The sequence below is a fragment of the Chrysochloris asiatica genome, unplaced genomic scaffold (genome assembly GCF_000296735.1).
Source record: "Chrysochloris asiatica unplaced genomic scaffold, ChrAsi1.0 scaffold00328, whole genome shotgun sequence".
Taxonomy (NCBI): Eukaryota; Metazoa; Chordata; class Mammalia; order Afrosoricida; family Chrysochloridae; genus Chrysochloris; species Chrysochloris asiatica.
In genome coordinates, this window is record NW_006408846.1 from 1,418,014 (window position 1) to 1,443,999 (window position 25,986).

Sequence of the window (25,986 nt, forward strand, 5' to 3'; positions counted from 1 at the left end):
CATTCACAGCCATACAAAATTATCAAATTAAAAATTAGTCTGCTATATTTAGACAAACATTTAGCTAACTCACCCCTAATGTGATGGCTGAAACTGTGGTTGCCTCAGCCGGGCCAGACCAAATGAATTTGCAGTCCTTGGAAACCCTATACAGGGTCGCTATGGGTCAGACCCGGCTTGATAGGACTTAGCAACAACTATATGGCCCACAGGCTGGACATTCCCCACCCCTGCTCTAGAGGATAAGCATTGGACTGGAAACCACAAGCTCAGCAGTTTGAGCCCACCAGTCTCTCTGTGGGAAAAGATGAGGCTCTCTGCTTCTGCAAAGATTTACAGCCTTGAAACCCTGTGTTGTTGTTAAGTAGCGTAGAGTCTGTTCCAACTCATAGTGACCCTGTATAGGGTTTTCAAGGAGCAGCTGGTGGGTTTGAACTGCCTACCTTTTGTAGATCCTACAGCACCATACCAGGAGTCCTCAGAAACCCTATACAGGGTCACCATGAGTCGTAACCGCATTTACGGCACTTTAACAACAGCAACGACAACTTATTGTTTAGTAAGTAACACGCTGTGTTTAACACTGTCTAGTCATTATCTTAGGAGCTCTGGTAGCATAGTGGCTACGAATCGGGCTGCGAACCTTAAGGTCAGCGGTTCGAAACTACCAGCCGCTCCGCGGGAGAAAGATGAGGCTTTCTACTCCCGTAAAGATTTACACCCTCGGAAACCCTGTACAGGGTCGCTATGGGTCGGAACCGACTCGATGGCACTTAACAACAACAACAACAAGTCATTATCTAATCTTATACTAAAGTCTCTACGAATTTTACCAATATCTCCATTTCACTTGAAGCAATAAGTAGCAGTCATGATTCAAATCCTGCTTTTTCACTCTAAAGTATGCCTGTAACTCTATGTAAAATCTAGTTCTACAAATATCCAGAGCATCATAACCATAAATACACATTTTCAAAACATGTTAACTAAAATTCAGTATCTAAACAGAACAAGAATATAGTTGGAATTAACAAAATTGCAAATATTATTGTGAGTAAATGTGACTAGGGATAGAATTGCTCATTATTTTATGGATTAACAAAATAGGTACCACAAAGAATGATCTTTTTAAGTCAGCATTGAAACAGTTAATGCCTGCTAAAAATTGTAGTGAAGTTATAGGTAAATACATAAACAGAACATTCAAATTATAGAATCACAGTAGATTCTTTTATAAAATTCAAATTTGGGTAAGATATCACTTTTAAAGTTGCTCTCCAGAGGTTGCACCATTTTTGTAAAACGTCTATTTCTTTTAGTATTTTTGAAACATAACCTTTTTTTTTTTTTTTTTAACCTTTCAGTTAGAGAAGACTGGCTGTGTCTCCAATTTAGTTAGCACAAATGCTTTTGAGTTATATCGGGAAGGATACAGGAGTTATCTTGAAGTACACGTTCGTGTCACAGAACATGGGACAGGTAATGATCTCAAAGCAGTCAGCCTCCAAAGGATATTGCTGTTCAGTTTGAATTACTAGCTGGTTCAGCTATCTGATATTAAATATAGTCACTGTTTTCCAGCATTTGTCATCAGCTCCTCAGATCCAAAAATAGGATGTTTCTTACTCCAACCAAAATTTTATTTGATGGACAATAAAAGATAACCACACTTGTGAAAAATGTTGAATTGGAAGTTTTTTCTGATTTATATTTTGGCAACAATAAAATCTGTTTAAATAATAAATTCAAATGAAACAAAACCAAAAGTCAGAATACAAATTTATTGGTTGATAGAGCTCTGGTAGCGTAGTGGTTACAAGTCGGGCTATGAACCGCAAGGTCAGCAGTTCAAAACTACCAGCAGTCCCACGGGAGAAAGATGAGGCTTTCTGCTCCCATAAAGATATACAGCCTCAGAAACCCTGTACAGCGTCGCTATGAGTCGGAACCGACTCCACATGCTTATAATCCCAATAGTATTTATTTGAATACATAGGTTAAAAATGATAGATAGTAATATAAAATGTTCATTTTTGGTATCTTTGGGATATCTGATGTTTCATATCAACAACAGCATGCTTATAATCCCAACAGTATTTATTTGAACATATAGGTTAAAAATGATAGATAGTAATATAAAATGTTCATTTTTGGTATCTTTGGGATATCTGATGTTTCATAATTTATATTTTCTTTTTTGAGCTTTTCAATTTTGAGAAATGTACATAGATTATAATTCATACTATTAATAGATTAAAGTATATGTTTTAACCAGGAAGAGAGCAAAGTAATGTCAATAAGCAATCACTTGAGTATAATGAGAAACCAGTGAACTAACTAATTCTTCAAGAAGTAACGGTAAATGGATTAGATCATTATCAAGGTGATGAAGAGCAGTTACTCTCATTGAAAATGATAACTTTTGGGGTTCTTTCCATCCCTGCTACTTTTCTTTTATAAAACACTTCTTAAGAAGTCACTACATACTAAAGCTGCTTAGGAAAGGATACTTTGGGGAAGAATGCTGGCTTCTGTGGTTTTTTTTCTATACTCTGTTTGTGTATTTGGTAATAATTTCCTGATAATACTTATTTGTCTACAGGTGTGCAGCTTACAGACTCCAAATACATAAACATAGATTCAGCAATGGTGAGGATTCAATTTGAGAATATGGATACAGTCTACAAACAGGGAATCCCATATGTTGGCCAGGTAAGAGAAGCCATAATTTCTTTACATGCGCATTCATTCATTCACCTTTGCTTGTTAATTAATTCAGCCCAACAGCTATTTCCTACAAGTTCCTGTGTGAAAGTCACTCTTTTAAGCATTGCAGGGTAATCCATACCATAGATTTTCAATTTTCACAACTTTGTTTGAGATTATTTCTTTTGTCAAGGTGTAATTGTTAATAGTGTATCTTTTCAGTCTCAAATGTCTAAGTTTGTACAGTAAATGATATAGTCACTGTAAGTGTTGGGATATAATGGTAAACTAGCAGGCACTATCCCTGCCTTCACGGAATAGATAAATCTGACAGAGAAAATAGGCATTAAGCAAATATTTTCACAAATAATGATTTAATTATAGATGCTAAAGGTACCATGTCAGAAAAATACTGACCATTTAGTGACATTACATCAGAGGTCAGAAAAACTACAGTTACATGCATGACCTGACAGAAACCCGCTTTCATATAGCCAGGGAGATACAAGGGATTGCTTGTTTGTTTTGTCTTTTTCACCATCTAACACCCCATTCTATCCTCTCCCCAGCCCCTGTCAACACTAATCTTCCTTTGTCTTGATGAATTTTTCTACTCTAGAAATTTCATATAAATGAAATCATGTAATTGTTCTTTTGTGTCTGGCGTCTTTCACTAAGTATAATATTTTCAAAGTTCATCTTGTGGTGGCATGTATAAGAACTTTTTTTTTCTTTATGGCTAAATATACATATTCCATTGTATATCTATCTACATACTTATTTATCTGTCTGTATACATATATATATGTGTGTGTGTGTGTGTGTATTGTTGCTGTTATTAAGAACCATCGATTCCAACCCATAGTGACCCTGGATATATATGTGTATGTGCATGTATATATATGTATATATATACAGCCAATAACAATACAGGGGAGAGATTGGGTAGGAGATTATTAACATATATCAGGCAAAAAATATGATGAGAAGTTAACATAAGGCAATAATAATGTTATTGTTGTTGTTGTCAAGTGCCGTTGAGTTGATTCCGACCCATAGCAATCCTGTACAGGGTTTCTGAGGAGTGGCTGGTGAGCTTGAACCACCGACTTTGTGGTTCAAAATGACTTTGCAGTCCAGAACATTAACCCACAGTGCCACACCAGGACAATGTTGTGGTTGTTAAATGTCATCAATTCCAAATCATAACAACCCTGAATAGGGTTTCTGAGGAGCAACTGGTGGGTTTGAACCACAGACCTTGTGGTTCACAGTCCAGTACTTATCTTACAGTGCCACACTAGGAGACAACAACAATAAGAATCAATATAATCAATTGGAAACATAATGTTAAGAAGATAAAATTAAGATGTATTTTATCAACAATTGAAATTGTGGGTGAAAAAAATTCAGACTGTCCCCAGATAATTGATTTGGGTGGGTAAATGAATGGTTGGGCCCTGAGATAAATTAAGAACGAGAAGATAGCACAGACTAATCAATAATTCAAATTTGTGGGTTTCTGTAGTATTTTTAGGAGCTCTGTTGGCGTAGTTGGTTATATGTTGGACTACTAACTATAAAGCCAGCATTTTGCATCCACCAACAACTCTGCAAGAGAAAGAGGAGGTTTTCTCCTCCTGTAAATATTTGCAGCCTTAGAAACCTTACATAGGGTTGCTATGAGCTGGAATTTACTCCATAGCAGTGGGACTTGGGTAATATTTTCACAATAAAAATACTCAGAATACAGTGAAATATATGAGTTTGACTTTCAAAAAAGTTATTTTCAAAAAAGTAGGAGAAATAGGGTGTAGGAGCATCAATATGTTGATTGAATCTTTCATGTACCCAAAAGCAGTAGATGAAACTACTAAGGAAATGCAGGCACAGCAAGGAACGAGTTGTACCAGTGACAGAATCTTGACATGTACCCTCAAAGTTGACTCCCAAATTCACTAAATGCTTCAGTCACTTGTTTTCTTCTACTTATACAGATTAAATTGCTTCGTCCAGACAAGACTCCCATCTCCAATGAAGTCGTCCACTTGCACCTAAAGGACAAAATTGTGGGCAACTATACTACAGATGTACATGGCACTGCTCAATTTTCCTTGGACACATCTAAGATGACATACCCAAATATCACTTTGAAAGTAAGTTAGCCAAAGGCAAGTAGAGGCGAAAGCACTGTGTTGTCTAACTAAGGTTTAGGTCTACCTTAATGATATTTATAGAACAGACATGAAAATTTGGTGTGAATTAAGAACTTTTTAAAGTGGCTAAATATTAGGGAAATGTTCTTATTGTTAAGTGTCATCAAGTCAGTTTCAACCCATAGCAACCCTGTATAAAGTTTCCAAGGAGCGGCTGGTGAGCTTGAACCACTGACCTTGTGGTTCAAACCTACTTTGCAGTTCAGCACATCAACCCACAGAACCACAAATCCTGTGGAAAATAGAGAAAATAATTGCTTTATGAATCCTAGTATAGGCAGAAAGATAGTAGTCATACTTGTGTATATGAAAAAGAATTACCCAAGAAAAATAGAGCAGCAATTCACTGTCATTATGGAAATAGAAAGGTAATTATAGTCTCATAAAAGGAAGTATTTGGGAAACCTTATAACCTGCCATGAAATAAAGTAAAGAATTTTTATGAATGAGTTCAAGAGAGTAGTAAGTTACGACCTGTAATAATTAATGATCAGCGCATCCTTTGCATTTTAAAAACACCTTTTAGGTCTTTGTTTTGATAATAATAAATGCCTGCAGTTACAGTGCTCTCTGTCATATTTCATAAAAACTTTGCCATTTTTCCATTATAAAAATATTATGTATTTAGTAGCACAAACAATTCCTGCACTCATTTAATAAAAATTTTTAAAAATGCCTACTGATGTCGAATTGATTCAAACTCACAGTAGCTTCAGTGTTCCAGTGTCTAACTGTTCTAAGAGGTTTTCTTGGCTGTAATCCTTATGAAAGCAGCAGGCCAGACTTTCTTCCATGACACCAAAGGATGAGTTTGAACCACCAACTTTTAGATTAGTAGTTGAGCAGTAAAGGTACTATCTAGGGACTTCCCTGCATTCACAGCAGTTCCTCATATTATCATGAGAGATTTCTCAAGGAAACAAAAACAAAAAAAGCCCAAGTTGCTGTTAAAAAAAAAAATGTTGTTGAGTTAATTCTGACTAATGTGACATCAAGTGTTGCCTATTTAAAACAAAATTGTAGAACAAAACAGAATATTTTTAGAGTAATTTAATACATTTTATGAAACTATTATAAAGCCTGATCTTAATAGAAATAAATAATAAACTTCATAAAACTATATAGTAATCACTCCAGAGTATAAGTGAAATTATGGAAATTAGGTTATACTTAATGATATTGTTGTTGTTGTTAGGTGCCATTGAGTCGATATCGACTCATAGCAGCCCTATGCACAACAAAAAGAAACACTGCCCCATCCTGGGCCAACTTCATTATTGTTGCCATGCTTCATTGAGCCCATTGATGATGCCCTTTGCCAATCCACCTCGCTGGGAATCTTCCTCTTTTTCTCTGACCCTCCGCCTTACCAAACATGATATCCTTCTCCAGCGACTGGTCCCTCCTGACAATATGTTCAAAATATGAGAGATGAAGTTTGGCCATCCTGACCTCCAAGGAGCACTCTGGCTGTACTTCTTCCAACAGAGATCTGCTAGTTCTATGGGCAGCCCATGGCACTTTCAATATTCTCCTCCAATACCATAAGTCAAAAGCATCAATTCATCTATGGTCTTCCTTAATGATGAGAGCCCTGTAATTTTTATGTACAGATAAGAGCAGCATGACAATAAACCATCTAAGCAGATATTCTTTCATTCCTCCATTCTCTTTGTCCTAAAATACCTATACATTTAATTATTTGTCTAGGCAACCTACAAGAATGATGAAAACTGCAAGTTTGATGGATGGATGTTACCTCATTATCCTCAATCGAAGTATTTTGTACAACGATTTTATTCCAAGACTAATAGTTTCCTAAAGATTGTCCCAGAGATGGAAGAACTGAGATGCAATCAGCAGAAATTGGTGATGGTGCATTACCTTCTCAATATGGAAAGCTTTAAAGATCAAACTTACACAGCAACCTTCAATTATGTGGTATGCACTAAAAATATTCTTCCATAGCCAAACTCATTTCTTGACTTTCAAATTCCTTTTTACCCTTACACCATGATGTCAAAGTAAAGATAAAGATATAGTGTAAATAATTTTAATTTCTATGGAAAAAAGTGACAAAGTAGGTTAAGTTACCACCATGTTGTTGTTGTTATGTGCCTTTGAGTCAGTTCCAACTCATAGATAGCAACCCTGTACAGGGTTTCTGAGGAGTGGTTGGTGCGTTTGAACCACCAACTCAGAGGTTCAAACCTACCTAGTGGTCCAGTGCTTATCTTACAACACCACACCAGGACCATACCCTTATCCAATTCATCTTTCTCACCACACTTCATAATCTTTGATATAGTTGAGTCCACTGTGGTGGCTATTGTGTAAATCTATCTCTTTGAGGGTTTTCCCCATTTTCTCTGTCCTTCTACTTTACCAAACATGATGTCCTTCTCTAGTGATAATATTATTGTTTAGTCATAGAATTATTAAGAGAATTAAATGCAATAGCACATATAAAGTCCTCTGATCAATGCCTGGCACACAAAAAGTATCATTTGTTTATGTTCTAATGGATTTCTATTGATTATTATTCTATGTAGTTTCAGTGGATACATGGCTCTTCATTAAGATTGGTGAGGATGACATAAACTTAATTAAATATGAATTTGAATCAGCAAACATTATTGAATAACTTTTATAATCTAGTTACAGTATTAGGCACTATGGAAATAGGGGAACCAAAAAATGAGTAACTAGAAATAAAATGTTAAATTATAATGGCATAAGTGCAACAATGGAAGATAACAGTCACAAAGTGATACGAAGTAAGAAGCCCCCGTGGCGTTGTGTGATGTGCATTGGGCTGGGAACCATAAGGTCAAGAGTTCAAATCCACCAGCCAGTCCACAGGGGAAAGAAGAGGCTTTCTGTTCCCATATAGATTGACAGCCTCAGAATCTCTACATAGGATCACTATGAGTTAGAATCAACAGTGGGTTTAAGATGATACAGAAGAGTAAATGATTCACTTTGGGGACAGTTCAGGACAGCTATTCTCACAGTGCTGTTCTCAGGCTAGTAATGTCATCATCAAACAGGACGGTGTTAGAAATACACATTTCTCAGACTCCACCCTAATCTTGTAAATCAGAAACTCTGGGAGTAGAGCCAAGCAATCTTGTTCTGACAAGTCTTCTGAAATAGGCGGTCAGTTCATCTAAGACAGATCTGTGGAGTAAATTGGTGCATTTGTCATCAGCATTCATTCCTCTTGAAATAGCTCAGGTTTGATCATCCTCTGTTTTGATAAGCCTTTGCAATCAGTTCCCATGTTTCTATTTTAAATGATGGATCAGGGTTACATATGGTTTCTACTATAATTTTTAAGAGTTCTTATTTTTGTTCTTTCTCTCCTTTTTCTTTTGGGCTTTCCTCCTTTCTTTCCTCCCTCTCTTTCCTTCATTTTTTATTTTTAGTTGTTTGTTTTCTTTACTGTATACAGGGGCTTTTATAGGAAAGAGGACACAAAATCTAGATTTTTTTTTTTCCCCAGAATCAATCAGGATGATTTCACTCTGGACTGCTAACCACAGTTCAATTTTCAAATCAACCAGTCACTCCTTGGAAACTCTTTACAACACTTAACAACAATGACAACAACTGGATTATATCCAATGCCTTTCTATTTATATTAAAATAGACTCCTTTCTCAGCCTGAAAGATTCCCACCAAGCTTGCCAAGTTCATTTTTTTATCATTCTGCTGTATAGCAGACACAGAGGCATTTCATATTCTTGGACAAGCCATGCTTTCATGGTTTTCCTTCAGCCCAGAATTACCTTTTTGCTCATCTACTAGCCATCACCCCAACTGCCTGCACCCCATTTTCCTAGATGATTCTTCGTTACCATTTACCTCTCACCTTAATGAACATCTTTAAGAAAGCCTTTCTTTGATCCCCTAGACAATCCAAGACCTTTTACACATCCTTTCATGACTTTTATTGTTGTTGTTGTTAAGTGTCATTGAGTCAGTTTTGACAAGTCGGTTCCAAATCATAGCCACCCTGTATAGAGTTTCCAAGGAGTGATTGGTGGGTTTAAACCACCAACCTTGCAGACAGCAATTCAATGCTTATGCTACAGAGCCATATAATGGCCTTCCTTAATGGACTTCATTTCTCATCAGTATTCTTATGAAAGCCTGTGCTTATTGACTTTATGTATGTCAATATTTCATAATTGCCTGTATGCCCACTATTCTGTAACCTCCATGAGATCAAGGACTGTATTTGGTTTCTCACCATTATATGAGAACCCTGGTGTGACACTGTAGGATAAAACTGAACTTCTAACCACAAGATAGTGGTTAAAACCCACCAGCCACTCCTAGGAAAACTTATACAGAGTCAATCTGAGTCAGAATTGACTCAATGACTCTTAACAACAGCAACTACTGTTATAATAGGGAACTTCAAAAATTCATGGGCAAATTCCATTATCTTCTTATTCCATTTTTTTCACAAAAATTTTGAAGCTCCCTAGTATATATCTTCACTTATTATGGTATGCATTGTTCAAGAAACCCGTCAGTACAATATTTTAGACATAATAAATGAAACCTGAAATGAATTGGTTTTTTCTTTTTTTAACCTTTTTTGTGAATTGAATGAAGATTTAAAGAGCAGATCATATTTTCAACAAATCATATACTTTACTGTATTACATTGATTGCAAGCCCCTCCACGTATCATAAGTTAATAGTATTCGCTTCTATTCACTTTAACTATTGTATTTCTCCCTTTGTCTCCTGCTACCTTCATCTTACTGATGTCAACCTCCCACCTGCCTGCCCCATCACCCATGTTAATATGTGTCTACCCTCTAGTCTGTGAATAATATTCCCTCCTCATTGTTCCCCCCATAACAATCATAGAGTATTTCTTTTATCAAGAAAACTTTTTTTTTTTTTTTAACAATTTACAACAGTGGTCTCATGTAATGTTTGCCCTTTTTTGACTGACTAATTTAACTCAGCATAACGTCATCCAGGGGCATCCATGTTGTAAGTTTTTTTGAAGATTAATCATTATTCTTCAATATTACATTGTGTGTATGTACCAAAGTTCATTTAGCCATTCTTCTATTGATGAGCATTTAGGCTGTCTCCAACATTTTGATGTGTCTCTTGTAGACAGTATATTGAAGGATCCTGTTTTCTTATCCATTCTGGTATATCTGTCTTCTGATTGATGCATTTAATCCATTTACAGTTTTCTGTAATTGTCAATAATAGATAAAGTTGATTACTGTCATTTTGCTATGTGTTTTTTAGAGGTTCTGCTAGTTTTTTTGTTCTACATAAATTTTTGCGTTGAGTTCATTTTGTATCTGGGTTTTCTTTTCATTTTCATTTCTGTGTGTTAATGTTTACTAAATATTTCTGATTTTCCTATTTTTAATTTTGATGTGAAGGTGTATTAATTTTCTTTGAGGTTACCCTATAATACATTAATTTTTTTACTCCATTTAAAATAGTCTGTTTTATCTTGAAATCTAGTTGATTTCTTCACCATTTGGAAGTTCTGTACCTGCTCTATTCCCTCTTTTTGCTTTGTAGTTAACTTTATTACAAATTGATACCTCATTTCCTACTTTAAGTCTTGTAGGTTTTACTTTAAATACTTCTATATCTGAATTGACTTCTGGGTAGTGTTGTCATGTATGTTATTCTCAGGTTGTTGTCTACTGTTGTTGGTTCAAAGAACATCCTATAGTATTTTTTGCAAAGTTGGTCTGGTTAGTACAAATTCCTTTAATTTCTGTTTATTTGGAAATGTCTGGATTTTGTTGTCATATTTGAGGGACAACATTGTTGGGCATATGATTCTTGTTTAGTAACTTTTTTTCCCCCCAGAGTTTTGTATGTGTCATCCCACTGCCCTCTTGTCTACATGGTTTCTTCCAAGAAATCAGAGTTTAGTCTTATTGGTGCTCCTTTGTAGGTAACTTTTCATTTTTCTCGAGCTGCTTTCATGATTCTTTCCTTATCTTTCGTTTTGGAAAGTTTGATTTTAATATGTCTTTGTTATTTTCTTTTGAAACTAATCCTGTTTAGAGTTAGTTCAGTGTCTTGTATGCTTATCTTCACGTCTTTCACAATGTTAGAGAAGTTTCTTTCAACAACTCTTCAACAATTTTCTCTGTGCTTTTTGTAGTCTTTCTGTTCTGGAAGTCCAATCGCCCATAAATTGTTACTCTTCATGGTGTCCCACATAACTCTTAGGTTTTCTTCAGATGTTTTCAAACCTTTTCCTGACTGTTCTTCTATAATAGTACTGATAAATTTATTCTTCAAGATTATTAATTCAGGCTTCCATTGCATCAAATCTACACTTTTCCCTTTCAATGTATTCTCCATTGTTTCAAATCTTAGTATTCATTTTCTGTATTTCTAATTGCAGATTTTGTATTCTTTCAAACTTTGCATTTATTTTGTCTGTTCTTGTAGTGTTTTCTTGAGTTCTTAATTTTTTTCTGTGTTCTCCTTGCTTTCCTAGATCTTTTTTTCAATACTTTGAATGGACCTAAATATCATTTTTTTGAATTGTTTTTCAGTTAATTCTATTAGCTTTTCTTCTTCAGGAACATTTTCTGGCTTTGCATCATGATCATTTGTTTAAGCCATTCTCTCTTGTTTCTTTGTGTAAGCTAAAATTGTCTGTGTCTTCAGGACATTGTTGTTATTTGTATTTTATTGATGACTGTATGTTGATGTATTCTTAGGCTCTAACCATCTGTCTCCTATAGATAGAATGGAAGTGTATACACTGTTCTTTTTTCACTATCCATGTATCTCTCTCTGTTTGCTGTTAATGTTTACAGTGGGTTTAGTTGGTGGAGGCTTCTGTCTATCATTAATCAGGTGACATCAGAGCTGATATTGGCTCTTGTCCAGTGGTTGAATCTTCAGAAGGTACGGTTGTGGCTGGATGGTCTACAGGGCATGGTTGCTGTCTTCTATCAAGTGGGAAAGAGAAGAGCTTCCCCAGACACACATACATACACAAGAAAACAAAACTGGATAAACAAATAAACAGCCAACAATTAAAAGATAAAATAATAAAGGAGAAAAAATAAATAAAAACAGGCAGCAACCAGAAAAAAAATCAAGAATATAATAACTAAAAAGAGAAAAGAGGGACAGGAAAATATAGCTATGGAAGAGAAAAATAAGGAGAAAATAAAAGGAAAAAATAAAATTTCAAAAAAACCCCACAACACTTATAAAATCTAGGGAGAGGGAAGATGAAAAGAGAAAGAGAGCAGAGAGCAGTAAAGGAAGATCAAAAGGGAGGGAAAACAAAAAGAGGAGAAATGAGAAACAGAAGAAAAGAAGAAAAACCAAATGTAGAGAGAGAAAGGATAAAATTTAAGGGAATGGAAAGAAAGAAGGAGTAGAAACAATAAACAAACAAAAACAAAGTAACAACAAAGGGGAAGCATGAAACAAAACAAAAAAGACTGTGCAGCTATTGGACCCAAAGAGGAGAAAACTCTGGGGCTCTCCTGCCAGTTAAGGAGCTCATGGAGTAGGTGTGGGCGATGTTACAGTGGAATTCCTCATGCTAGGTAGAATTCATATAGGCTTGTTGTTCTGTGCCATCAAGTCAATTCCAACTCATAGCAACCCTGTTAAGAGTTTCTGAGAGCCACTGGTAGGTTTGAGACTTTAGTCAAAGGGCTTTATTTAGTCAATAAGTAGCTTATGTTTAATCCTGATTTCTGGACTCCTTTTTCTCCCTGACTCATTACTGTTTTGAGAATTCAAGGAAAAAATACACTTAACAATACTCAGAAAAGTACCATAAAGGCTCATTAAAGTGACAACTTTGTAATTAACATTCCAGTGTTTATCTTATAACATCACACCAGGGTTCTTGATGGAGCTGGTTTCAGTGCCTGTTAAGACCACAGTGAAGCTAGACACAGGGTAACTTGTTATGGGGGCTTCTGCTAGACTAATGCTGGTCTGGTGGTTCTGTAGGTTCAGTAGGCCTGGAGCCTAGCCTGCTAAAATCTAGGCACCAAAGAGTCACAGCTGGCCTCCACCTCACACTTGGCTCTGAACTCCTGAACATCAGGATCTGCGCTGGGGGTAGCTGAGGGTAGGAGCTGGCCATACCTCTGATAACCAGGGTTGCTGTTGTTGTTAAGTGCTGTAGAGTCAGTTCCAACTCATAGCAACCCTGCATAGGGTTTCCAAGAAGCAGCTGGTGAGCTTGAACCATCAACCCTGTGGTTCAAACTGACTTTGCAGTCCAGCGCATTAACCCACAGCCCCACATAGAAGAAAAAGAAGGAATCACACTCTTCCCATTAAGTGTGTGAATGTGCTCTGCCAGGCCAATCTCTGTCACCAAAGTACTCACAATAGTTCGAGGTGGTCACACCTCATCTGGCCGGCTGTTCACTGTCTCTCACTATCCCTGCTCAGCGTATCTTCTCAGCAAGCACTCAATCTACTTCTCTAACCTTTCTTCTGAAGTTCGGTGTTCTAGCATTTTCATCTGTGTCTGTTTCATTTGGTCTTTTGTATCTTTGTTGTAGAAGGTCGGTGTAGTGTGTCTGCCTAGTCTGCGATCTTGCTAGCAGTCTTGAATTGTTAGGCTTTTAAGAGGTAACATAGCTGAACAAGCTTGGGAAAATATCTCTAACCCTTTGTGCCCCCTCAGTTTACTCCTTTGTTATATTAATTCCTATCTTACTGTTTGGAGTCCTGGTGTGACACTGGACCACAAGGTGGTTTGAACCGCAAGGTGGTGGTTCAAATCCATCAGTTGCTTCTCAGAAATCCTATACAGTGTCACTATGAGTTGGAAACAGCTCGACAGATCTTAACAACAATCTTATTGTTATCTAGGTGTAGGTGGGTCCCAACCCCTAAAAAGAGGGTGCTTGTCTTTATTGACCAAGAATCATCAGATTAGACAGAGTTTCACATGGGCAAAAGAATTAAAGATTTATTGAGAGGAAAAGATCTAACCATGGAAATGAGGAACCTAGGCAAAGCTAGCTCTCATTTCCCTGAACAGAGGTTTTGCTGGATTCAAAAAGTTTTAGGTGGGAAAAAAGTATCCTGTTAATTCATAGGAGTAGGTGGAGATTTCTGGGAAGTGACCCATTTAGGAGGGACTCTGGTGTGGTGTTATGGGATCAGCACTGGACTTCAAATCACAAGTTTGGCAGTTCAAACCCACCAAGTGCTCTTCAGAAACCCTATACAAAGTCATTATGAGTCCAAACTAACTCAATGACACTTAATAACAACAATACTATGCTAAATGAGTTTTCAGCATTTTTTTAAAGATGGATTCCATCACAAAGACCTGTGGTAGGGGCAAACAAAATTGATTCTGATGTCAATCATGTGTGATTCTCAGGACCCTGTTTCAAGACCCTCCCAGGGACTTGTGTACTCCTGTGCCCCAGCAGAAGGTAGTCCTTTAAGGTTATGTCTGTGGCACTGGGTAAACCAATCTGGTCTGTAAAACATCTTACAAGGAAGTAAAATACAGCATTTTTATGGGTGGTTGTTTTTAATGGAACGTCCCAGGCTGTGACTGCTCATCTATGCATCCTGAGTATGTCTGTACATCTTTAAAACTGATTAAGCAAGTGGACTCCAACATCCCTTCATGTTTTAGACACAAGACTTGAGTCAATAGTTGTTGTTCCTGTTGTTAAGTGCCTTCAAGTCAGTTCTGATTCATAGCGACCCTGTGTCTGAGGAGTGGCTGGTGAGTTTGAACCCCCAACCTTTCAGTTCAAACCAACTTTACGGTTGAGTGCTTATCCTACGGCACCACACCATATGTGACTCAGGTTTGATCCTGATCTCTGGACCTCCTTTTCTCCTTGCTTCATTACTATTTTGAGAATTTAAGGCATAAATACACATAACAATATTCAGATAAGTGCCATAAAGGCTCATTAAATATTGAGTCTTATACCTCTCTTCAACTGTTCTTGCACCGAGTAGAAGTACAACCCTTTTAGCTAGCAAATAATAAGCGCTCAGTGCTTTGTAATCAGTTATTCAAACCTGGCACTCCAGGAAGTTAAAGCAACATTAGAGCCCACTGAAATAGTAACCAGAGTAGGATTACCAACTCCAGAAACTTTAGGCTGCATGATTTTATGAGAGTTAATTTTCCAAGTCTCAGCATCTTTTTAAATGATATTCTGAAATTTTAATGTAAAATGCAATGGTTTTCTTATAAGATTGCAACTCTCCAAGCTTTGCTTGATTTTAAAGATCATAACTCAGGTGTGATGTAGATTTTTATACGTTTGTTGATAAAGGTGACATGACAAAAACATCCTTTTGAAAATCCTTCCCTTTTCCTTTTTTTTTCTACAATATTAAATGGAGGTGACCGTCCTTGAATATAGCTTATTTATCAAACAAGGCCATTTTCCAGGAACTTCTCCAAGCACTTGGAAACACTTTATAATGCCTTTGTGTAGCTTTATTTTATTAAAGTAAATAAATTCAGGAGTAATTCAACACTTACTATAAGTAATATAAAGTAAAGTAAAGAAATAAGTAATGAAAATTATTTTATCATATCACACAGGAATTCTTTGTTTTAGGAATATGTCCTAGAGGAAGAATACCACAAAGTTATAACCATGAAAAAGGAGATTTTAACACAAACATTAAATTGTCTTGCAGCAAATTTAATCATGACTCTTCAATTTTCTCCAACATAGCTTTTAGAATAATAAACATATTTGCTGGTATCCTGATTTCACTGACAACTATGTTCCATTTTGTTTTTCAGTCTGCAAAAAGAGACATATTACAGTTTTTAATTCAATGAAATTTTGTTATGATTCCCTAAACTTTACCATAATATTTTTATTCTCCTAGGTGATTTCAAAAGGTGCAATAATTCTTTATGGACAAAAGAAAATCATCAAGCTCAATAATGATGGTGAGGCTCATAATTTTATTCCAGAAGTTAATGCAAAGAGAATGGTTTAATTGTATTGTATTCTACAAGAGTGAGTCACACTAAACTCAGTCACCATGCTCACAGTTAAGGGGTTTAATAGAGAAGTTAACAGGTTACAATTTAGGATCAGAAATGTTCAGTGTACAGTTGTTCCAGTCATGACAGCCTTTTTTTTTTTTTTTTTCCCTCAGCTGTGCTCAAAAACAGGCCTTTTTCTGCTCAGCCAATGTTACAAAACTTTTTTAGGACTGTTGATAAATGCACACAGAACACACTACTTTATCATAAGCCTCAAGCTAAGGGCACTTGGTTCTAGTTCCATGGGTCAGCCAACTAACCCCACTCCAGTCTGGCTGTAGAATGTATTTTAATTTAATTTTAGAAAAGACAAATGCATCATTTTTTTTTTTTACATAATCTCCTTGTTTTTCAATACACTTTGTCCATCTGTCAACAAGCTTCCCTACTTCCTTATTTTAAAATGTTTTAGGCTGAATTGTGAGTCACAAATGCACCGCTGTCTTCACTTCTCCATCAGAGGTGAATTTTCATCATTGAAGGGCTGCTTTCAGGGGTCCAAACAGGTGAAAGTCTCCTGGAGCAAGATGAGGACTATAGGGAGGTTGCTTTAGCACCTCAAAATAAAGTTTTTGCAGAGTGTCAACAGTATGAGCAGAGTTGTGTGAACATGCATTGTCATAGAAGATCACAAGGCCCTTGGATAGCAATCCTCTGCATTTAATCCGAAGTTTAGGCTTTCAGTTCTTCAGTGAACATTTCAACAATGAGCACTGTTGATTGTTGAAAATTTTCCTGATAGTGTTCTAATATTGGACCTTAAGAATCCCAGAAATAATAAGCATCAATTTTCCAGATGATGATTGACTTTTGAATTATTTCTTGGTCAGCCATGGAGGATGTTTCCAGTCCATAATCAGCCATTTACTCTCAGAATTACAGTGATGAATCCATGTCTTGTCACCAGTAACGATTTTTTTTTTAAAAGAAACTTCTACCTCCCTTCAAGTATCCGTCCAAATGTTGTTTGCAGATGTCCAAACACTTCTGTTTATGCTCTTCTGCAAGTTGTTTCAGTACCCATCTCACACTAACTTTTCGAAATCCAAGTCTGTGATGGATTATTTCATAGGCAGAGCCATGGCTGATTTGCATATGATTTATCACATAATCCAGTGTCACTCATCTATTTGGCACAATCACTTCATGTGTCTGCTCAATGTTGTCATCAACCATGGACATGGATGGGCATTTTAATATAACTGGAATGTGGATCATTTTTTACTCACCCTTATATATTTTTCTTTAAAAGTCACAACCATTCACTTTAGAGTTGTTTACTACCCCAAATCACCCTTTGAAAAGTACAAAGTCTACAACCATACTATCCTAAACACACTTGATCTCATCTGATATCAGAAGATAAGCAGAAGATAAGCAGGATTGGTCTTGGTTAGCACTTGAATGGGAGAAAATTCAAAGTTCTATGAAAAGACACAATTCCAAACAAAACACTTACAAATTAATAAAGAGTTATAGTGTTAGTAAGAATAATGTTTTTTAAAATTAATTTTACTATGTTGTTGTTGTTGTTGTTAAGTGTCGTAGAGTTGGTTCTGACTCATAGCAACCCCGTATAGGGTTTCTGAAGAGTGGGTCACTGTGAATCAGAACTGACTGGATGGCACTTAACAACAACATTATAAGGTTCAGTCTTTCCCAAGAAAAGGCAATAAGGATCTATGTCTAAACATATTTTATTTTAAAATAAAACAAGTTAAGCTTTTCAAGTTTGAAGCATTTAAGGGATGTCCAACTATACTCCCTCCCCCCACTCCTTTTTTTTTTTTAGCTATTTGTGGAAGAGGTTGTAAATTTCTCTCAGAAATACTTTATAAATTAGTTTGTTGGGTCAGAGGTTGTCTTGTTCACTGGTAATGGGTAAGATGGCTAGAACATTTAATAGAAGGTTTCTGTTATGTACCAGTCTGCAATCTTGCCAAGGTTCTTTTTGAATTTGATCTTCTGTTTTCACAGATATGAAGGGCATGTTTTCGATCCCTATAGAAGCTAACATCGAATTAGCTCCCTCCGCTCTCATGCTTGTCTACACCTTACATCCTGGAGGAGAGATGATCGCTGACAGCACCCATTTCGAAATTGAGAAATGCTTCCAAAATGAGGCAAGGAAAAATGTATTTCTCAGATTTGTTCAACTTGTTGGAAAAATAAGGAAAATTCATGTACATGGTGGTTTTAGTTCAACTTAGTATTCTGAGAGTTGAAGAATGCAAAATAAAAGAAAATCAGCATGGTAAACATACTAGGCTGAACGATTAAAAATACCACAATTATGGTGTCCACTTAGGCTAGCACCCTTGTCTTACTAAGCTATAGATTCCAATAGAAAGGTAAATCTCTGAGAAGATTCTCCCAAATTGTGTTTATGTTTGATGAAAATTAATGTGATATAAAAGATAACTCTTTTCATATGACTTGCCATCCCCTTGCCCTTTTGTCTATTTTAATTTTCAGGTCAACTTAAATTTTTCTAAAGATGTAAACTTACCAGGCTCTAATACTAGTCTTCAAATCTCAGCTGCCTCAAACTCTCTTTGTGCTCTATTGGCTATAGATGAAAGTGTGTTATTACTACGGAATTATGATCAACTATCAGCACAAACTGTGAGTAATTTAAAAAATCTGATTTTCCAAAAACTGTTTGGTTTTACAGAAAACCTGGTGGCACAGTGGTCAAGCACTCAGCTACTACCTGAAAGATCAGGCATGTAAGCTCACCAGCTCCTCCTCAGGAGAAATATATGGCAGTTTGCACCCCTACGTGAAGATTTGTAGAATTAGAAACCTTATAGGACAGTTTCAGCCTGTCCTATAGGGTCACTGGAATATTGGTATGGAGCTGTGAGTTTAAGTGCCGGACTGCAAAGTCAGTTTGCACCACAAGGTCAGTGGTTCAAGCTAACCAGATGCTCCTTGGAAACCCTATGCAGGGTCTCTATGGGTTGAAACCGACTCAACGCCACTTAACAACAACTACAGTAACATCACTATGAGTCAGGTGATGGTGAATCTAAGGTAAAGATACACACTAACCAGTAAACCAAACTGCTGTGAGTTTGGTTTATTGGTTAGTGTATATCTTTACCTCAGATTGTTATTGTTAGGTGCCATCAAGTTAGTTGACTTATAGAGACCCTATGTACAACAGACTGAAACACTACTTAGTCCTTATATAAATCTTATATAAACTAGGGAACCAAGAAATTGGCCAAAGTCTAAATAAATTAGGCTAGATATCATGTAAAATGGACTCTATTTACTCTAAACGCACTTATAATGGTAAAAGTGAGCAGTGCTTTTAAAAATAAATAGCATTTTACTGAATCTCTACTACTTCACAGGCATGCTACTAAATAAATATTCTGATATGTTATTTCATTTTACTGTCAAGTAAACCACATTAATATGGTGGTGGTGGTGGTGGTGGTAGCATGCCACGGAGTCGACTCACAGCGACCCTGAATAGGGTTTCCAAGTCTATAAATCTTTACGGGAGCCTCATCTTTCTCCCGCGGAACAGCTGGTAGTTTCGAACTGCTGACCTTGAGGTTAGCAGCCTGACTCATATATAGTATCCCTAAATCTTTACTTCAAGAAATATTAATAAATTACCCAGCAGCATCTGACCTTGAAGAATCAAAGACTGTTGTGAAGTCTTTTTATCAATAAGTTATTAAAATTAAATTGAATCTCTGTATTTTTATTGATTGTGAGTAAGCCAACAATTGTTTGTTGTTGCTTTTGTTAAATGCAGCCAAGTCAGTTCTGACTTACAACGACCTTTATATAGGATTTCTGAGGAGCAACTGGTGGGTTTAAACTGCCAACCTTGTGATTTACAGTCCGTTGCTGACAACCAATTGAAAAGCATTTCCAAATGTTTAGAGCTCTATGGTCCTATGGTAGCGTAGTGGTTACGAATCGGGCTGCGAACCGGAAGGTCAGCAGTTCGAAACTACCAGCTGCTCCGCGGGAGAAAGATAAGGCGATCTGCTCCCGTAAAGATTTAGAGCCTCGGAAACCCTATTCAGGGTCGCTATGGGTCGAAACCGACTCGACAGCACTTAACAACAACAACAATGGTCCTATACCTTTTTTGTTGTTGTTAGAAAGTGTTGTCAAATCTGTTCTGAGTTATGGCAACCGGGTATAGGCTTTCCAAGGAACAACTGGTGGATTTGAACTGCTGACCTTGTGGTTCACCATCCAATGCTGATCCTACAGTACCACATCAACTACTTATTTGATATAGAGATGATGATAACTTATAAGAAGAAGGTTGAATTATTTTCCATAAAAAATTACATCATTTATTTTCTTCTACCACCTAGGTATATAATAAGCTACGGTACAGGCAACTATATGGCTATTATTTTAAAGGATTTAACTTAGAGGATGGCCCTAGAGATCCATGTCTTCAACAGGAGGAAATACTTCACAATGGAATTTATTATGCACCTGAATGGGCTGACTTTGGAAAAGATGCATATGACCTTGTGAAGGTAAGATAATCATTAATGTGTTGAATGTTGTTATTGTTGTTGATAAGTGCCATCAAGTGAGTTCTGATGCAGAGTGACCCAGTATAGGATTTCCAAAGAGCAGTTGGTGAGTTAAACCACCAACCTTGCAGTTCAAACAGATTTCGCAGTCCAGCACATTAACCCGCAGTACCACACCAGGACTCCAATGTGATGAATATGTGGGACAAAATATAAATAATTGAAATGAAAGCAGCAGAGAGATAGTTTTATATGTGTGCTTTTAATTCAATAATTCTTGGAGTATTCATTTTAAATAAAGAACTGGTATCTGAGAAAAGTATCCATTTTCCTAACATACTACCAGATGCATTATGTGTTGTTGTTAAATCCTGTCAAGTCAGGTGCATCTTAGTTCTCAAATAACATCTTTGCTCTTTAGCACTTTAAAGACAATTTTTACAGCATATTTGCTAATTGATATACATCATTTCATTTCTTAACTGCTGTTTGCATGGTGTTGAATGTCCAATACTTTTATTGAAAATATAGAATTTAGTAAAAGGCAAGTATTCCTAGATTTGTGATGTTTAGAGATAGAGAAATAAACAAGAGAAGAGAATGAAAAAATATTTAAAGAACAAAAATTTGTCAAAAGTGCTACTCTTTAATGGTGTCTGATCTAAAATTGGTTTTATCTTGAAAGGCAATGGGATTAAAGGTTTTTACCAACTCTCATCACCGTAAACCAGTGCTGTGCAAGAATATCAGGCATCCTGGCTATGATGTCGAAAATATCTCACGTGAGTCTTAGTGTAATGTGAGGATTAAATAGCAGTTTGTAATGTCATCATATGAAGTGAGTTGAGAGTCTGTGGATGGGAGAGATTTCTTTTTTTAAAAAAAGTCATATGAAATGTTATAAAAATATACAGAAAGTAAGGTTGTTGTTGTTAAATGTGGTCGAATTGGCTCCAACTCATATAACCCTGTATAGGGTTTATGAGGAGTGACTGGTGAGCTTGAACCACTGACCTTTCGGGTCAAAAGAATCTTGCGATCCAGTGCTTATCTTACAGTGCCACAATACTCATGGATTTTACTTTGAATGCAGATAATATGCAAACAACATAATTTCAGACAATGATACTCTGACAGTTAATATTTATTAAATGATTACTATGTGCCGAGCAAACTTCTAAATATTTGATTTAGAATGTATTTATTCCTCACAATGTATAGATTAGGAACCATTGCCTCCTCCAATTTACTGATGATGAAAGTGAAGCATAAAGAAGTTAACTTGCCCAATGAAACATAGAATAAATAGCATTGATGTGATAGCAATCCAGTTATTCAGGACCTAAAGGCCATGTTTGTTTGTTTGTTTATTTTTATCATTATATTGTACTAAATATGAAAGAACTACTATTAAGAAAATAAAGCAAGACAGAGGAAAAGAGAATGTTATGATATTTGGTTTTGGCTTCTCATGCTGCCCTTTGAAATTTTCTGTCCAGTCACTTTAGCTCAAGAGCAAGTTTCAGAGTTCCTTCTGATATTCTTTTTTTGTTTGGGTTTGGTTTTATTGTGAGGTTTACATGGGAGAACATCAGCTTTACACTCATCCTATTGTATTTCATTTCATTGCAATGATTACAGTCCCCTCCATGCATCATCATATAACCCCAAAGGGTACACCACACAGCACCCACCCCCGGCTGCCAGCACGCAGCCCTTCTCCTGCCCTGAGTCCAGTGTCTCCAGCCGCTCCATCTGTCCACGTCATCATCTCTGTCTCCATCCCTGGCATCACTGCCTCTCTGGGTAGGGTCCCGCTCTCCATTCTTCTCACTTGATGGTCCCAGGGACCTCCACTCCTGGGCTGCAAAATCAATCACTCTCCTCCTTTGTAAAAAAAAAAAAATCTACCCCTATATTTCCTAGCCTCACAGTCAGACCTGATGGCAATTATTCACTATTGTATCACAAGAGTCTCATTCCCATTTCATGTCACCAGCCTAGTCCCAACAGATTGGAAATCATTCAGTGGTGATTCTATCTTCCCCCGGCCCATCTGGAACTAGGCTCCCTCTTGAAAGCTTGTAAGCCAGTCACTTCTTACCTTTATAGGCCCCTCCATTTTGGGTAGCCAATGTCTATGTTGCCCATCCCTGTCAACCTTGTGTACCAAGGGGATGGGAGTGATCATTGCTGTAATGATTTGTTCCCTTTCTTGAGCTACTACGTCCATAAGTATAGGTAAAGTTCATCAAATTGTAGCAGGTTACTCTTTTATTCCCCCCCTCTTCTTTCTTCTTCTAGTCGAGCTCTGATCATCTAGCCATCTAAGCCAGGTCAAGTGGGTACTATCTGCAAGCATAGGTGTTCTTGTGCATCTCCCCTCACTTCATATCAGCTGGATGCTTCCCTCTCCCACTCTAGTCCTCTGTGACCATGTCACTGCCTCTGGTCCCAGAAGTCCCCAGGTCTTGCCATACTGTTGGCCATCCAGGTCTCCACCCTTGTTCATGGGGGTCTATTGAATGTGGTCAGGCTTAGCTTGCAACTTCATTGTTGTTTTTTCCCCCTCTTCCCTTATCAGTGACCAACAGGGTCAACACCCACACAACATGTATTCCCCTTGAATCTCAGTCTTAGAACGGGGGTTGCTCTTGGGGGGAGGGGTCCTGACCACTTGGCTTGATGGCTCTCAGGCAAACAGCTTACTTGTTCTTGTAGTAATCAATCAGACTCCCATTATTGTTTCAGATTTTTCCTGCCCGTCTTTCTTTCATGAAGTATCTTCTGTTCTTCTATTCACTCCAGGCTGGGCTACTCATCTTTTCCAATGGAAATTTCCTACCTCAGTTGTTTCTGGATGGGCTGAAATTTATTTTTGTCTTTTCTATCTTTCCTGCCTTATAAATGACCTTTTGATTTTTTCCTGTATGGTGCACATGATATCAACCCACAACTCTTCTGGTCTTCAGTTACTAGTGTCTAATGCATCAAATTTGTTCTTGAGAGGCTTTCTAAATTCTGAAAGGATAATCTCTATGTCATATGTTAGATTGTTTTAATTTTCAGCTTTAACCTGAACTTACACATGACCTCACAACTCGTCTGTCAGTTTTCTATTCTGTGATGACATGTGTGTTGCTGTGATCCTGTAAGCTATGACATCCATATTGTAAATATTAGCAGGGTCAGTCATGGTGGACAGATTAGCTTCCAGATGAAGACAAACTAGGAAGAAGGAGAGATGGACAATTTCAAAATATTTAATCAATGAAAACCATATGAATAGCAGTGGAACACTATCAGATAACACCAGAATATTAACTACTGAAACATGATGAAGAGCACCAGAATATTATCAGGTATAGTGCTGGAAGATGAGCCCCTCAGGTTGGAAGGCACCCAAAACACAACTTGGGAAGAGCTGGCTCCTAAAAGTAGAGCTGCCTACGATGACACAAATGAAGTAAACTATTCAGAACTTTCATTTGCTGATGGGGCAGAACTCAAAATAAAAAGAAACAACTGCAAACATCCATTAATAATTGGAACAAGGAATGTATGAAGTGTGAATCTAGGAAAATTAGAGATTATGAAAAATGAAATGGAGCACATTATCATTGATAGCTTAGGCATTAATGAGCTGAAATAGACTGCTATTGGCCATTTTGAGCCTAACAATCAAATATTTTTCTATGTATGAAATGACAAATTGAAGAGGAATGGCATTGAATTTATCATCAAAAAGAAATGTCAAGATCTGTCTTGAAAAACAACACAGTCTGTAATAGGATAATATCCATACACCTACAAGAAAGACCACTATAATTCAAATTTATGCTTCCATAAATTGAAGAATTCTATCAACTTCTTCAGTCTGAAAATGATCTAATATGCAATCAAGATGTGTTGATAACTACTGGCTACTGGAATGCAAAAGTTGGAAACAAAGAAGAAGGATCAGTAGTTGGAAACCATGGCCATGGTGATAGATATGATGCTGGAGCTCACACGGTAGAATTTTGCAAGAACAATGACTTCTTCATTGCAAATACTTTTTAAAACAACATAAAAGATGACTATACACATGGACCTCACCAGATTGGATACACAGAAATCAAATTGGGAACATCTGTGGGAAGAGATAGTGGGAAAGCTCCATATCATCAGTAAAAACAAAGCCCAGGGCAGACTGTGGAACAGACCATTAATTGTTCATATGTAAGTTCAGACAGAAGCTGAAGAAAATTAATATGAGTCCATGAAAGCAAAAATATGACCTTGGATATACCCCACCTCAATTTAGAGATCATCTGAAAAACAGATTTGATGCATTAGACACTGAAGACCGAAGACTATAGAGTTATAGGATGAAATGTAAAGAGTCATTAAGAAGACAAGAAAGAAGGAAAAGACCAAAATGGATGTCAGAAGAGACTCAGAAAGTTGTTTTCCAGTGTATAGATGCTAAAGCAAATGGGAGAAGTGAGGAGGTAGAAGAACTAAATAGATAATATGAAAGAGTAGCTCAAGAAGAGAAAGTCAACTATTATCAGAAAATGTACAAAGACCTGGAGTAGACAACCAAAAGGAAAGAAAACACTCAGCATTTCTCAAGCTGAGGGAACTGAAGAAAAAAATCAAGCCTCAACTTGCAATATTGACAATATCTCCGGGCAAAATATTGAATGATGCAGAAAACATCAAAATAGATGGAAAGAATACAGAGTCACTGAACCAAAAAGAAATGGTTGATGTTCAACAATTTCAAGAGGTAGCACATGATCAAGAGCCAACAATACTGAAGAAAGAAGTCAAAGGTGCACTGAAGGTATTGACAAAGAACAAGGCTCCGGGAATTGATGGAATACAAATGAAAATCTTTCAATAAACTGATGAAGCACTGGAGGCGTTCACTCATCTATGCCAAGAAATTTGGAAAGGAACTACTTGGCCAACTGACTAGAAGAGATCTATATGTGTGCCCATTCCAAAGAGAGGTGAGCCAATGGAATATGGAAGTTATCAGAAAATACCATTAATATCTCACACAAGTAAAATTTTGCTAAAGATAATCCAAAATTGGATGTAAACATACATTGACAGAGAACTGCCAGAGGTTCGAACCAGATTCAGACGAGGTTGTGGAATGAGGGATATGATTGCTGATGTCAGATGGATCTTGACTGAAGGTGGAGAATACAAGAAAAATGTTTATCTGTATTTTATTAACTACACAAAGGCCTCAATTGTGTGGATTATGACAAGCTATGGACAACATTGCAAAGTACGAGTATTCCGGAACACTTAATTGTGCTCATGAGGACCAAGAAGCCATTGTTCCAACAGAACATTAGAACACTGAATGGCTTAAAATTAGGAAAGGGGTGAGCCAGGGTTATATTCTTTTATCATACTTATTCAATCTGTATGCTGAAAAAATAATCAGAGAAGCTAGATTATATGAAGGAAATGTGACATCAGGATTGAA

At 36.8% G+C, this 25,986-nt stretch overlaps 1 protein-coding gene across 1 annotated transcript in view; it reads left to right on the forward strand.

Moving 5' to 3' along the window:
• LOC102828904 (ovostatin-like) overlaps positions 1-25,986 on the forward strand; it is an 87,348-nt gene that overhangs the window by 29,013 nt on the left and 32,349 nt on the right. The window contains exons 9-16 of the mRNA XM_006875484.1: positions 1,365-1,479; positions 2,603-2,712; positions 4,704-4,862; positions 15,810-15,873; positions 17,935-18,095; positions 18,448-18,597; positions 20,325-20,495; positions 21,181-21,277. Of these exons, the coding sequence (XP_006875546.1) occupies positions 1,365-1,479; positions 2,603-2,712; positions 4,704-4,862; positions 15,810-15,873; positions 17,935-18,095; positions 18,448-18,597; positions 20,325-20,495; positions 21,181-21,277 (1,027 nt within the window). The remainder of the gene's footprint in view (positions 1-1,364; positions 1,480-2,602; positions 2,713-4,703; positions 4,863-15,809; positions 15,874-17,934; positions 18,096-18,447; positions 18,598-20,324; positions 20,496-21,180; positions 21,278-25,986) is intronic.